This window comes from Folsomia candida, unplaced genomic scaffold (assembly GCF_002217175.1).
Source record: "Folsomia candida strain VU population unplaced genomic scaffold, ASM221717v1 Fcan01_Sc026, whole genome shotgun sequence".
Classification (NCBI taxonomy): domain Eukaryota; kingdom Metazoa; phylum Arthropoda; class Collembola; order Entomobryomorpha; family Isotomidae; genus Folsomia; species Folsomia candida.
Window position 1 is genome coordinate 1,795,765 of NW_019091218.1, and position 16,623 is coordinate 1,812,387.

General features: G+C 36.6%; 1 protein-coding gene across 1 annotated transcript; it reads right to left on the reverse strand.

The window, feature by feature from the left end:
• Window positions 1-7,446: 7,446 nt before the first annotated feature.
• LOC110859496 (cell wall protein DAN4) lies at window positions 7,447-9,706 on the reverse strand. The gene is made up of 2 exons (XM_022108453.2): window positions 8,826-9,706; window positions 7,447-8,673 (listed from the first exon to the last, which is right to left on the reverse strand). Exons 1-2 carry the CDS (start codon window positions 8,890-8,892, stop codon window positions 7,592-7,594), a joined length of 1,149 nt encoding a protein of 382 aa, XP_021964145.1. The 5' UTR covers window positions 8,893-9,706; the 3' UTR covers window positions 7,447-7,591.
• Window positions 9,707-16,623: the final 6,917 nt, after the last annotated feature.

Consider the following 16,623-nt stretch of genomic DNA (forward strand, 5'->3'; position numbering starts at 1 on the left):
ATGCAACGCTGATCCACGGATGGATGGATGAATGGCAGGATCGTTCGATCCGATCCTCATCCGATTAAAAATGTAGCCGTAGTCTAATATAATCTTAAATTAACAACGTAGAATAAAATCTTTTAGCCGCCGTGAGACGAGCTTACTCGCTCGTAATATAATAGGAAATATAAAAACGTTATGGAACGCAGTTATTAAGCACCATTTCAACAACCAGTAAACTCCAGCATGTGAAAGCTAACCTAAAAAGAAGACAATAAACCAACAACGAGAGTAATGAAAAATGACTAATAGGCAAATAAGATATATGTTTGTAAGTACAGATATCTACCTAAATTGCAATACGAAATACAACTGGATTAAATTTGTCCAACTATATGGAAAAATTTGCACACTTGTTTTCTCATCCTTTATTAGCTCACCCTGCGTAGCATGAGAGCTATTGAATTCCTCTTGTCCGTCCGTCTGTCTGTCTGTCCGTCTGTCTGTTAACGACCTTTTTGCATCAATTTATGCTAATTAAAATGTCCCTGGTCCATTTTTTCATAAATTAATAGCACCGTTGGTATCTGACAATCGGAAACCCCAAATGATTCGAAAGAATTGGGGGCTTTGATGCATAACGTACCAATAATGCATACTACTCGGCGGATTTTATTACACAATTTTGACATAAACTTTTCAAAATTATCGTTGATCGTTGGTAGGTAATTCTGTACCAGTGATGCACAATTTTTGGACTTTCCTCGATGCATAATAATTATTGATCTATTTTGCTTAATTTTTCTGCACCAATGGTGCAATATTGCAAAAAAATTATGTATCTATTTTGTTGCATTTTTCTGCACCTTTGGGGCATGTTATAACCAAATCAATATTACAGGGTGAGCTACTTCTAGCGTTACATTCAGGAGCATAACTTTAAGGCCACCTATTTTTTCGTCGCCATTTGTACATGGGTTATCGGCAAACCACCAAATTTGACTAAAACGTGTATACTAGTATGCTATCCAACTGAGATAAGCCATGGTGCTCAAATCTGCTGTCCATCAGTTTTACACCAAAAAATAAGAAATACAGGTGGAGCAAAACTTTAAGGCCACCTAAGAAATTTTATAAATAAAAATCGATACATCAATTTGGGAATAACCACGCCTGCAAATTTGACGTGAAAGGCTTCGTAGGACTTCTAACTTAAGAAATTACTTCATAAATAAAACTAGGTATAGAGTAACCGACATTTGTAAGGGTGTCTTTTCCACTTTCCCCAAATTGGGAAAACCAGCTAGTTTTACCTAGCTGATCGTTAGGTATGATTTCCCATGGTTATCACCTTATCTTTACAACATCGCCTGAGTATTTTCGAACTGATACGGATGAGATATCTGTTTGGGGAAGCACAGCAACCTGGTTTTTCCCTGGTATGTCATTCATTTATCCGATTTGGACAAGAATTTTTGGTCTTATCTTCTCGAAAAATATACTTCCATCCACTAATTGTTGTCCAATAGTTTACTACGTGGTCAGGGAATAGTTCAACACTCAATTATTCCAAAACTTCATCTCGCATTGCCCCACACCTTCCATTAAAATGTCATTCAATACTACAATTATCGAGAATTTCTTTTATTTGTACAAAAAATCAAGGTTTTAGGCGTTATACTTCGAAATATGAATGACATACTTTCGAGAAGTAAAGACCTAATTATAACTGATCAATGAAAACAAAGCAATATTATTAAGGGGATAACGGCGTTGGCTTCTTTGCCCACGCTTAATGGTTGCATTTTGGTGCAGCACTTGAGCGCGGTTTGCGTGTATTCTCCTTGTATCGGGTGTGTGAAAATCGTTCCGCGGCCACGCACTAAACTATTGAACCACAATTAGTGGATGGAAGTACAGGGTGGCCCTTCGTAACTGTAAGTGAAATGAATTGCTGTAGCGTCAACAGTTTTTGTGATGCACATTTCTGGTTAATTTTAATGGAAAGCCAGTTAATTTCTGAGTAGAAAACAATTATTACAATTTCCTCCCCTTTCATTAATGCAACGCTGAAGATGCCACATCCTGTCCTCGACTGGAGCACGGCGTGAATCCATGGACAAATTGTACCATTTCGGGGTCAAATAATTTTTTAAAGTCGCCACACTTCTACGAGGCTCAGAATACACCTTTGCCCCTAATTTTGACCGTTTTTCATAGTCCAGAGATTCAAATCCAACAAGGACGACGACAATTCCACAGCGGAAATAAAGTTCGGAATTTGTTTTTTAGCCTCCCTTGGCTCATTTTTTGCTATTTAGTGGTACTATTTAGTGGTACTATGTCCTGTAGCGAGGTCCAGTCGACTCCATTGACTTGGATCTCATTTAGTAGATGTACCACGGACTCAAAAATGTATTTCAAGAATTTCTTTTCTTTCACCTTCCCCCCCGGTTCGACGAAAAGAGGAGAAATTACCCCTAATCAGCTCTCACTTACAAAAACCATCACAAAACATGGCTAATGGGACCTTTTGACCTCTCTTCTACATTGAGGGATATCTTTGACCAATTTTATCCAATTAATTTTGACCAATCATACCTAACGATCAGCTAGGTAAAACTAGCTGGTTTTCCCAATTTGGGGAAAGTGGAAAAGACACCCTTACAAATGTCGGTTACTCTATACCTAGTTTTATTTATGAAGTAATTTCTTAAGTTAGAAGTCCTACGAAGCCTTTCACGTCAAATTTGCAGGCGTGGTTATTCCCAAATTGATGTATCGATTTTTATTTATAAAATTTCTTAGGTGGCCTTAAAGTTTTGCTCCACCTGTATTTCTTATTTTTTGGTGTAAAACTGATGGACAGCAGATTTGAGCACCATGGCTTATCTCAGTTGGATAGCATACTAGTATACACGTTTTAGTCAAATTTGGTGGTTTGCCGATAACCCATGTACAAATGGCGACGAAAAAATAGGTGGCCTTAAAGTTATGCTCCTGACTGTACTACGGTTTATTTTACTCGAACTTTAGGTTTTAACTTTTATACGACTTTTACAGGATGAAAATTTTTACTTCATTTACAGTTATATATTTACAGAATGCAGAAGAAAAATTTACATGCAAACGAGGAACAAAGTGCTGGTGGTCGTCGTGGAAAGCTCCAACACATGTTCACTCTTTCATCATTTGGTTTTTCTGACTGCTCTCCGCCTGATTCTATAGGGAATTTTATTTGCTCAAAATTGTCAACGGCAAAGAAATCTAATTTCAGTATTAAATGTTTAAAAATCTGCAAAATTATCGCAACCCATCCCGTTGTCGGCTGCCTTTACCTTTGTCATGTCGTGGAATGAGGAATCTAAAGTAAGTTATTAAAAAACGGATATTTTTTTTGTACTTTTATAATAATCGCATATTAATTTTAGGAGTCCAAATTTTTCTCAGATGGTGAACACGACCCAACATTCAGTCCATATTCTGGGCATACTCTTATTCCAGACGTAAAATTATTTCGGGATTATTTTCTAAATACAAAACTCAAATTTGTGGATCACAGTTTGAAAATTCTTTACATATTACTGATTGAAATTTGTAGGTAATTCCGTACCTTTACAAATTCCTTGGGATAAGTACCATTAAAAAATGTCGATTAGTCTGTAAATCGTGGAAGTATGAAGCTACCCCCATTCTAGAGGCGAGGACACTTATCGAAATTCGACTTGATTCTGGAAATAATGATAATCGACGTCGCCAGGGGTGGAGGTGGGACGAAGGAATTGTAGAAAAGCTGGGATTTAATGCACATCTAAAGATCTCTTCATACAAACCAACGCTACCACCCACAAATCTCGAAGCGTTTCCCTGCGTCAGAAATGTAAAGTCAATTTTTGACCACTTTTAGCTCGGTGACGAGCTGCCAACCATCCTGTACGATCTGTTAAAGAAACATTCGCCCACTCTAGAAAAATTTTCTAGAGTTTGGGTTCCGCCGATGAAGAAATGGGTTGGAAACTCCCAGCATTTCCGGTCATGAAAAGCTTCACAATTTATAACAGGAAGACTAAAAAAGTTGGATTTGAATTTGAACGTGGTCCAGTGTCAGGAAGCTTTGGACGGATTGATTATAAACTGTGCTTCCCAGTCTTGGAGATTTTGTGTGTGCACAGCTACGATGTTTCCACTGTGGATGCATTTATTCAGCCAGAAGGTGGAGCATGTTCAGCTGTAAAATCGGTGCGAAAAGTGTGCATAAATCTTTGGTGGTATACACGAACGAACCAATTAGCTAGGCTATGCGAGCGATTTTTGCACGTTTTTCCGAATGCGAGGATTTTGGGCAGTAATCATTAAAGCGAGTAGAATACTGAATATTTTTATACAATGAGCTTTAAATAAATATGTATTTTCGAAGAACATGCATATGTATAATTAGTTCTTCTCCGAGGATGTACCCAATACCCGGCCAGGCCGATAACTCGCCCTACTCTATGCAGGGTATTCCGACCTGGGTTTGAATGGGTTGGGTTTTATTGGGTTTTAATGGGTTTTAATGGGTTGTAAATGAATAAAACCCACTGGGTTTTACCATGTTAAGTGGGTTTTAATTGGGTTTTAATGGGTTTTATTGGGTTTTAATCGAGTTTTACCTTAAAACTATATTCTAAAAGTTAAATACATCTCCTATACGTTAGAAGACGTTATCTCAATTCATTCTAAAGCAGTTTATTTCATTACTATCATAATATATGAAAATTCGGAACAAAGCAACAATTGACTCCATTCTTTAGCATCACAGATTTCAAGTGTTGTAAAACAAAAATAATTTCCGAATAGATACAAATTCCGAATAATTTTTGTTAAATTATTACTTAAAACTATTAAAACCCAATAAAACCCATTTAAACCCAATAAAACCCAATAAAACCCATTAAAACCCAAATAAAACCCAATTAACATGGTAAAACCCATTAAAACCCATGGGTTTTATAATTTTAGAATAAAACCCTGGGTTTTTCCGAACCCTGACTTTATGTGTATTTTTACTTCTCGGACTCGGCCGAGTATTTTCTCCATTTCTTGTCGCTTATAAACAAATTATCTTGTCTGGAAATAAACCTCATAAAACCCGGTTACCCAGCGACCCCAATGATGTCAACAACTTTTCATCAACATAATTGAATTTTCATCAACCTAATTGAATAAATTTTCTAAGCAACAATATATAGACCTTTAGCAAGCATAATATTTATTGCACACGTATTTAGTAATACGTATGTATATAGATATAAACGTGCACATCATTTGCATTTATTACAACTCAACGACACAAGTTACGATACATACAAATGTCTTGAAACATGGGGTACGTGTTAGTTTATTGTTGTTCTTTCCATGAATTCATTTTCATACATACACTGGAGAGCAAATGTGAACGCCCAAAACCACAAGCACAATTTAAATCATAGTTTCTCAGTAAGTACGGGGAATTTTTGAAAGGTCGTTATCTCATTTTGAAGACAAATTAGTACACAAACATTCACCAAAGAAAATTTGTTGTAAGATTTTTTTTCACTCCGTACGGACCCATAGCGTGAAGTTAAGAAATGAGCACCGGTGCAAAAGTCATCGCCACAAACAATTAAAATGATAGCACTTTTAAAATTACTAAAGTAGGATAACAACTTTTTTAATTTTTAAGTACACCTACTATTGATGTATATATAAAATAATTCCACTTCAATTAAAAAAATATATCCCAGAAGAAAATGCCCAATAATGAAACAACAATCGCTATTCAAGATTTGGTCATTCATCACTACGAAAATGGGGGGAAGACGCAACAAGAAATTGCTGAGTTGGTCAAAAAAATCTCGTCAACTGTCCGTGACATGATTTCACGTTACAAATTAACGGGATCAATTGAAAATAGGCGACGAGCAGGACGTCCACCAAGTTTCATCACAGGCGAGTAGAAAATATTTGCTCGAAAAGTGACCAATAATCCAAAACTTTCGTCTCCCAAAATTTCTGGTGAAGTAGAAAATGATGTTAGAAAAGTATCAAGTGGTTGGGCAAGCTGGGGAATATCGAAACTCAGTGCTCAAAAAAATTATAGAGCCAGGAGGAAGCCTACATATCAAAAACGCACCAATAGAAAATATTAAAATTTGCAAGGCAACACACAAATAAAGATTAAAATTTTTGCGAATCACTCTCCTGTGTGTTTAGAGTAAATTTAGTGTTTTATGGTCGGATGGAAGGGTTTGAGTATGGAGAGAAGTCGGAGAATCTGTCAAACTAAAAAATCTCAACACCATCTTAAATTATGGCGGAGGACGCGTCATGATATCTGGGTGTTCAGCTTCGCGGGGGCTGGTACGCACGAATTCATCAATTCTACCAAGCACCAAATTTTGTACCACAACCTACTAAAGAGAAATGTTTAACAATCAGCAGCAAAACTTCCCTTTGCAGGGTGCTACACCTTTCAGCAGGAGCGCGAACATAAACGGACGGCCAAGTCCACCTGTGAATTCTTGTGACCAACAAGATTAATGTTCTCGAATCGCATCAGGAAAGACTGAATCTCAATCCTTCTGAGCAGAGGTGGGGAGCACATATATTTAGACATCCGAAAACGCTCAATTTCGAGCATAGCTGACGTGAAAGCAGAAATCTAAGCCCCCTTGAGTGACGTCGACCCTGATATCCCTCAGACATTGGTTGCGTCCATGTAACGTCGCTGATAGGCTGTCATATTTTCAAATAGAGGTCCAACAACGTACTAAGTGTTAATGCTTTCATTTAAAACTTAAAATTGTAGAAATATTAAATGTTTTATTCGTTTTGGCGATCACTTTTGCACCTGCCGTTTTTACTTTTTATCTAATCTACTCACTTGTGATGAAAACTATAAACTTTTAAGAAGACTCTTTGATACTTAGTTATTGGATATTAAATTGTCTACAAAACGCAGAAAAAAATTCTGGAAAATCTGTTATTTTCAAAAAGTTATGAGAAATCAAACGGCAAACTTTCTCTTGGGCGATGACATCTGCTCTCCAGTGTACACGAAGAATAACTCCGCTTTGCAAATTTTTTGAACGACATGTCAATCTCTTTTGCAGCATTTTCTGGATCGGAGCATATCTTTTTTATACGTAATGCTTGACAATACGACAGAGATTAAATGAGCCATTTTGGGTGATTCGATTCATAATGTAAGAAACGCAGTAATTATTTTATGAATTGAGTAAAGTAAATATTTATGAAGCAGTTGTACAAGTATGAAATGGCTACAAATAATTGTATTGTACTGTAAACTGGTTACAGCGGCGATATCATGAAGGTGGCTATGAGGACGATATACATGTGTACGTATCGGAAGGGCGATGAGAGTTAAGAAGGTTGACTAATGACTTGTGTTAAGAAATAAATCTAAAATTTCGAAACGTTGGATGCAGTGTCAAGTTTTTTATTAGATAGTTTGTATGTAAGTACATACATATACTTATACGTCTGGTGAAGGCAGGGTACTTTTCCGTTTATATTTTGAAATATTTATGTCAATTTGACCAGCCAATAGCTACTAGTTGCTTTAGCATTACCAATACTTTCTCGTGGTACGCACAGTTGTTGGGATAGTTACGGGTGTCGTTCGAACCGTCGTAGTTGTCGTTGGGACCGTGGTTGTTGTCGTTGTCGCTGGGGCTGCCGTTGTTGTAGTTGTCGTAGGAGCTGCCGTTGTCGTTGTCGCAGGTGCTGCCGTTGTTGTTGTCGCTGGGGCTGTCGTTGTTGTAGTTGTCGCAGGGGCTGCCGTTGTTGTAGTTGTTGCAGGGGCTGCCGTTGTCGTTGTGGTCGCAGGAGCTGCCGTTGTCGTTGTAGTCGCAGGAGCTGCCGTTGTTGTAGTTGTTGCGGGGGCTGCCGTTATTGTAGTTGTTATCGGGGTTGCCGTTGTCGTGGTAGTCGTAGGGGCTGCCGTCGTTGTCGTAGTTGCAGGGGCGGCTGTTGTCGTGGTAGTCGCAGGGGTTGCCGTTGTCGTGGTAGTCGTAGGGGCTGCCGTCGTTGTCGTAGTTACAGGGGCGGCTGTTGTCGTGGTAGTCGTAGGGGCTGCCGTTGTCGCGGTAGTCGCAGGAGCTGCCGTCGTTGTCGTTGTCGTAGGTGCTGCCGTTGTTGTCGTTGTCGCAGGTGTTGCCGTTGTTGTAGTTGACGCAGGAGCTGCCGTTGTTGTAGTTGTTGCTGAGGCTGCCGTTGTTGTAGTTGTTGCCGGGGCTGCCGTTGTTGTAGTTGTTGCTGAGGCTGCCGTTGTTGTAGTTGTTGCCGGGGCTGCCGTTGTTGTAGTTGTTGCTACAGTCGTGGTAAAAGAAGGCAGTCCAGTAATTGAACCAATTGTCGTTGTGGGTAACGTCGTAGCAATCAGTGTTGTCACAACCGGCGGGATAGTTACTGGTGCCAATGTTGTTGTCGTCGTAGTTGTTGCCGATCCACCACCGCCACCGCAACACGGCGCACCAGGCGCATAACATGCACATGTTTGTAAATCATTCGAGCATTCCGAGTTAGCAATACCCAGAGCTGAACACCAAGTCTGACATGGAGTCACATTACATCCAGCTGCTACCTTGAAAAAAACGTAGTCGTTTGTACCCACTTTGGCTGCATAGTACTCATTTCCGTTCAAAATTCCTGTGTTGATAGTCAGTTATTTAATTAATTTTTCAGTTCGCTGACGTTGACAAATTGTTCACGAAGGGTAATATGGTTTATTTTCAAATATGACACTGAAAACCTCAAAACTAATAATTCGAACTTAATAATGTAAATCTATATATTTTTACCTGTAGTTTGTGATACACCTTTTTGTGTCAACCCCAATATTAAGATGAACATTAAAAATGTAACCATTTTTACTCCCGTAAATCTCCACTAAATTTTCCGTTACTAACCGAACTAATAGAAACTGTCCAGGTTAATGGGAACCTATCCAAATTTATCACGCCACCATAAATTTCAAGGTTCCAGTGATAAATTAATATTTGTTATACGTGGCGAAACTTATTGTAACCACAGCTGCTGCAACACTTGCTTTGTGTATGTGGTGGCTACATAAAATCACAGAAATTCAAGGAATCTATGAATTAAATTTTTGCACAAAAGACTTTTAATCAATTGGAAAATGTATTTATTCACAGAGCAAGTGGTTTAAAGTAAATACTTCTATAATTTATATAATTCTCTTAGATAATTACTTTTTACTAGGAGGTGGATACTTTTACATGGTAAAATGTATTCCAAAAAATTTTATACGTTAAAATCTCCTACATATCTCAGGATTTATGTATTTAATGATTTATAAATTTATATCCGGGTTCGAAAACCAATTCCAATTTTGGAAATTCCTATGTGCAGACTTTCGTGTTTGTTCACGTTACGAATTGCAAATGCATGCAGTTACCATTTTGAATCGACCTATATATGTACAGTATTTTCAACGAATTATTTAACTGCTCCGTGCACGCCACAAAACTATACACTTAATCTTTATTAAATTAAATACATACATATGCATACGATGTATGTATTTAGCGGTGGGAAATGTTGAATTTTTATGTGAAATGTGAACCTGAATTTTATGTGAATTTTTATTGTTACACCAAAATTTTTATGTGAAAGAAGCTTGTTTACACGTACATAGTCCGACCATAAGTTCCCGTGAATGCATTTCCGGTGATAAAGCCCAAAGTATTAGAGCTATCTGATAGAAATTTTTGTGGATGAACAAGGTATTAATCTTGTTTAGAAATCATAACTTCGTTTTCACAATTTCCTCCACGGGCTTGTACACAAGACATAAGTCGTGGCGAAAACTGCTCGATCGCGGCACGCACGGATTTCCAGGGAAAAGCGCCAGATCTTCAGTAAGTGCGACCTCAGCCCTTCCACACTTGGGTGAAATTTAGAGCATACTTGTACCTATAATTTTGACCACCAGTCATAATTTAGGGGATTAAGGTCTGCAGATACTGAGCACCGTTCTACGGATGAAAAAAAGTCATGAAAATTCGTCTGAAGCCAGTTTTGGACAATTTTGCACCTTGCGCATGAGCAGATTCTTGTTGAAAGGTCCAATGGCGATTTTCGGAGGGTCCAGGGTTCAGGTTATTAACGTTTGTCTCTAGGACACTCTGAAAATAATTCTTGGCTTCAACTTGTACCCTTTGCGGTAAAAAACAGAGATTTCATTTCTCCAGCCAACTTGCTCCCATTCACACCACGGTGATGACTTCGTATTGACTTCCGCATACTTAAACGGATGTCAGACTTCTGTACAACAAATATCTGGCCTTTTTTTCTATTAAATTTTTTGCCAACGGTGAAAAGTCTGAAATACTTTATCGTTGATTTATCGTTGTAAAGATAAGTGGGTAGTTTCAATTAAACCGTCATAATTGGATCACTGCACAAGTTATGCCAGTGAGTTATAGTTAATTATTAGGAGGATATTAATTTGGTTATGAGGATGGATACATAGTGGGGATTTTTTGGAGTATCACATGTAATTATATCTTCAAATCCTTTATTTCTTGAGTTACCGTGTTCATGTGAAGGAACAAGGGCTGTAGAAGCTGTACGGGGTGATAAAGGTTGCACATTTTTCATATTGTAACAAATGAGTTCTAAATTCAGAATGCTTGGAGGAATTACGAGAAAATATTTCCCTAGCAATGTCAACGGGCAAACCTTTAATTAAAGAAGCAAGTAGTCATTTTTGGATCCATTTTAATCAAAATGGGAAGCAAGGTGGATACACATTTAAGGGCGGAACAACCACAAGAGTTATAGTTGATTTATCTTACCTTTGCCGATAAGGTCGTTGGACTCAATCGCCTGTAAAGGTTCTTTCAAAACCTCATCCCGATTTGACTTCGAAAATCATTACTAGCGGGTGATAGTCTTCTCGTTGCATTTCATTTTATCAGAATCAACAATTAATCCTAATTTATTTTCGCTATTTTCCAGAAAGCAATTGGTATTATTAATTCGAATAATTGCTTCAAATTGCACGTACAGTCTTCCCATGTCAAATCGAATCTTTTAATTTACATATTTATGTAGGTTGCATGGATGTATCTACAATGGTATGTAGAACACTGTTTGAATCAAAACTTCGTATTCCTGTAACAGGAATCCTGTTATAGTGAGTAAATTTGTCCCCATATTACACAAATGGCCAACTCTCACCCATCCCTGAGACTAAATATAGAAATCCCAGGGAACTTTGTACATTGATACAATCGTATAATTAGATGCATTGCCTAAAATGAATGAAAAATTTGTCAATGTTTTATATTTAGATAAGACATCCTAAAATGAGGAATTATTTTGTAATTTAAATTGCCTCAGATATCGTAAAAAACGAAAAGTTAAACCCAGGCAAACCCTGTACTCCTTCCTTTGCACCTATTCCGAGACAAAATTTCAGATAAGGGAATCAAAAGACAATTAGCGCGTTGTGGTTGATTATTCTTTACGTAGTAAATATGTGTCACATTAGAAAAACAATTTTCGTACTAATTAGTACGCTATGCCAACCAGTATTAATGGATTTAATCGGTTGGTTTCCTGCTAAATAGGATAAATGTTTATGAAAATTGTTAATTTATGTATCTAATAATATGCCTCCAATTTTTTCTGATTGTAGTAAGAATTAAATTGAAATTTTAACCAAGACAGGCACCAAGCTATTGGTTCAGAATAACTGTTATTCTTCATAATGTAATAGAATGAATAGCGAACAAATCATAGTTTCGTGTGCTTATTGATAATCTATTGTTTTTAAAACCAACTCAACCTCCGTTTCAGAAATGAAAAACATGTTGAAAAGTATTTGTAAACATACATTAACATGATGATTGGTGCGAATTGTGTGGTGGTAGAAAGGTATGCTAGCAACTTCGGCAATCTTTACGGGACTGTTTATTATGCGGATGGGGATATCTAAACGAATACTGTTCTATATATTAAAATGGCTAATGGTTAATTCGTGATGATAATATGTAGATATTGAATTTAAGGGAATTACCAATTCTCGTTGAGAAGCGGTTAGACTAGAGGCTAATGTGGTTAGTTCAAGGCGAACGGTTTTAGCAGATACAGCAGCCAAAGAAACTCGACCTGAAGCATAGTCTGATTGAATATTTTCGAATTGGAAATGTTCCAACAAAGGATAAACAACTTCGGATAAACGATCTACGAGCAGATACGGACGTAGATTTCCATCAATATAAATCTTAAGCATGTTTGAATAATAGATAGGGCCTTGAAGAAAACATTGGCGAAAATGATTAGTAATAGAAGATATATGTACCTAAATTTAGTTGATGCTGGTCAATGTTTATTGAAGCTTCTCGTTCGGAAAAACTAAGGTACTGGTGTTGGTGGTGCTGATGTGGTTGTGGATATTTATATTTTCGTTTTGTTACTTGAAGGCCTGTTTGACTTTAACCGCCGAATCATCCAATCATTGGTCAGCAGATCCCAAACTGTCACTCATGTTTGGTAACACGTCTCTCCGTGAAATTAAAAAGATGCTAAGCAAACTGTCGTTTCTGGTCCTTAATTATGGAGGTGAATTTGTATTAAAATTTATGTACTAAATCTTTCTTCGTAAAAACCGACACTCACAACATCCTCGTTGGGTTTTATTTCGACAGGAATGTAAATTGTAACTGACATTATCAGTACAATGAATGACTATCTCACATCAAAAATAAATTGCTTAAGACTGAATTACTTTTATAAATATGTATAGGGTCTCATTTAATGGGCCAGACTTTTAATTGAAATCACATAACTAAATATATTGAAATTGCATAACTTGAATTTCCAGTACTTTATATGCCTTAAAACAACCTCTATAACTGAATCCATCAGACACAGATTTGCATAACTTATGCATTTATTTATATCCAAAAAACCGTTAAGATCGTGACTTTTCAGGTGAATAATACAATCTCTTGCTTTGCAAATTAATAGTAAACCACACTACCATAACCTAAGAGTGCAAAGTAGCAGAAAACCGAACACAATAAGGAATTTTGCAACTATTTTACTGTAATAAATCTTGCACAGTCAGGCATTGATTTTGATTTCTCGGTATCACAGTTGCTACAGTTTGGTATTAAAATTATATCGTTCCGTAAAACTTTCCTACTGATATGGTAAACTTTAATACCGAGCTATTACTACACGATATCAGTACCACTTGTATAGAGTCATATCTGAATACCGCTTGGTATTATTGGGACTTGGTATTATTGTGGTATACTGGATTTCTAAGATTGTTTGATACAGAATATCTTATGACACTCGACATATGACCTCCAACTGCAAAAAATCTTAACTAAAGCATCGACAAGGAACAAGCTCGTTTAAAAAGTAAGTTAGGGTGCCTGAGTTTCGCTGTCTACTATGTAAATAGCCCCACTGGTATGCCTGCACTTATATGTACATCTATATCCATTTAATTGGAATTGAAATAATCCAGAAAGGTTTCATCCTGAGGGATAAAGCCGTGACTGTTGAGACAAAGTGATGTGGGGGTCGCTCTGCGAAGGCAAAGAGGCCATTACATACTTGACTAAAATTATTTACGAAATATTTTTAAAAAATAACTGATATTTTCTTTAAATTTCTAATGGTTAATTGTTTAAATTGAATGAAATGTATGGTTTTTAAAAGTCTGGCAGATTTCAATTTTACAGTTTTTAAATTGAATTAAAGCACTGGAAATTCAAGTTATGCGATTTCAATGTATTTAGTTATGTGATTTCAGTTAAAAGTCTGGTGGATTAAAAATAACCCATATGTATACAATTACATAGATCTAATTATGTATGTATACACATTTTGTACATATTTGTTTATTCATGCTCATGTTCAACCTGTTCTGGTAATCATGGTTTTTGACCTTCACTTTAAGGATAACAGCGTAGAGTATTTGTGCAAAACTGCTATGTATAACACATACATATCTTCTTGGGTTTGGTAGCGCAAGGTTTGCAAAAAAGATGTGTTTTTGCAAAGTTTAGTGTTCTTATTGATACAGTTTGTACATTCGAGTTTAATTTCAGATGTAATAATAATTAGTGGGGCTGGTAACTTACCAGTGGCGACGTTTATTGTAAATGAAAAATAGACTAAGCATTTTATTGAAAGCGGATGCGAACATAATGCTAGAATCGATTTGTAACATGAAATAGTTCCGCCGATAAGAATAAGAAATCTGCAAGTATTTACTTTTATGTGAACTGAATATTGACGCATAAAATTTGCAAATTGTTAACATATGTGTGTCTATTACTATTTACATATTTCTACTACTCATTATTGCATATTTATGACTGATAAGAATTTATCCCATGTTATGTACATGAATCATGTCCCGGTTTTTCCTGGACAAGTTGTAATAATCTTAATGAAAATAAAGGGTTGTGAGTCCCAAAATGATAACCAAAAATAATTGTACTGTCGAAATCGGTAACGAGAACACAATTATTGGGTATATTTGCATGTGATTTTGATTTTAGCGTTGCGAAATTGGGCTTAAATTTATTAATTCACGCACAAAGGAATATTCATAATCAAGCGAATAATTTATTTTGCACACCTTTAGTTAATCCTATAGCACCTTCATGATTAATTTTTAAAACATATTTAAATCATCTCAATAATAACAGCCTAACCGTCCCTTTTATGCCGAACACTATTCGCAAAGGTGTCAGTATTCCGACAAAATTACTCCCAAACCTCAGCTTGATCGGGAAACATCCACGAACCCGTTTAAGTAAAACCTTCCTATCCACTACCCTATCCAAACTGCCACATTTTAACTGGTTCAACATAATTTCCGACTTTTTATTCAAGTTCTCACACAAACCACCAACGCACAGGATAAAAAACAGACGCCCTATTCGAAAAAGGAGAAAAAAAACATTTTCCACACTCTGGACTTGTACTTGTACTCTGGACATGTACTTAATTATCCTAATGATTTTACATATGCATTCGTTAATACGATAAATGTAGGCCGTCTTTACGACGGGCTTTTAGGCTAGTTTACTGTGCATAAATATATAGAAATATTTAAATATTTAAATATGCAAAAATACGTTTAAGCATGGAAAGGATGTAAAGTTTTGCTACGAAACTTAATAACCTTACAGTCTTTAGTAACGATGTTAAATCAATATTTGTCTAAATTGTAGCTTGGCACGAAAAACATCCTTCTGCGCATTTACTGTTCAGATTACAAACATTCTAAGCAATATGAGTTTACCAAGTTTCATATTTATTTCCAATTCTCAGAATTACCCTGAAATTAATTTTTCTCATTAAAACCCCAGGAAATTCGGATTAATTTCGTTGCGTGATACCTTAGTAAATATACTTATTACCGAGATAAAAATCATTTGTGTTCAATGTTTTGTCCAAAACTTCGTCAGATAAACACCACTCTTAACTACTCTATACACTTAAATATTTTGAACATTGTTCCAACCGTTGTTGGAAAATAGTTCGAGATGGAATTTTTGAAGTACAAATTATATTTCTTGCTTTACTCATTCTTTTTACTTTATACTAACGGAACTTTTGCTTCCCATATTTTTCACGTTAAAAATATTTTTGATCACTGTACCCTTCACTTCGTCACAACTTCAAGTTCATATTTACCCGAACGACGACCATATTTTGAAATATTGCGCGAAAATAATAATTACTCTCCACTCATGACGAGCACCTACGTTACTAACATTACTCTTAACCTTGACAGCCACCCCTTGAAGGTAACCAAGTTATCGCGGCACGTCGTCACCTTTGTAAATCTTGACTTGAATTCTATTTATGAAGACAGATCAGAAAATTTTTGGCTTCTTTGGAAGATATTTATTAGCATCCATCCCGCCTTCATTTTCGCTAATGTAGACAATCATTCTGTACTAAACAGTACTCACGACTACATAAAATACTACCCCGAACTTGTCGGCACTTCGAAACTCTTCTTATTTCAAACAAATCAAAATATTACTTGGATTCCATGCGTTCCTTGTAATTCAATTGTCCCATTACAAAAAAATAATTTGACCACGTTGCACGATCTTGCATATGAGTGGGACATATTAAACTTACAAGATTTCCAGACTCGAAGTTTTGATATATTGAGAGCTGTGCCTCAATCAAGCAACAAAGCTGATTATATGTGTGGCCCGAGTATAGTTTATTTCGGTGAAAGTGAAGCTCCCGACTCCTGCGGAGTAGCTATCCTCGGGAGGAAGTATAACTTTACACTCGTAGACCCCTTAACTACTTCTTTTAGTGAAATTGTAAGCATTGGCCGCGCCATGTTCGACACTATGCTTACCACGGAAGTTATCGGGTACATGTCGGTGATAAAAATGTTACCGCTGCAGTTACACAAGGAACAATTTCACTTTACCATAGTGACCAATTTTCCGTCGAGAATGGGAGCCTTGCACGATTTCCTTACGCCTTTCGACCATTTCACGTGGGGATCGTTGTACCTGTCGTGTCTACTAATTTCACTTGTGATTTATACAGAGAGAAAACTTTTCTTAT

What these genes read in the sequence shown, in the direction of transcription:
- LOC110859496 (XM_022108453.2), bottom strand. Translation starts at nt 8,892, where the DNA reads ATGGTTACATTTTTAATGTTCATCTTAATATTGGGGTTGACACAAAAA. An exon ending in AGGTGTATCACAAACTACAG is followed by an intron (nt 8,674 to 8,825) that starts GTAAAAATATAT and finishes CTATCAACACAG; the next exon opens with GAATTTTGAACGGAAATGAG.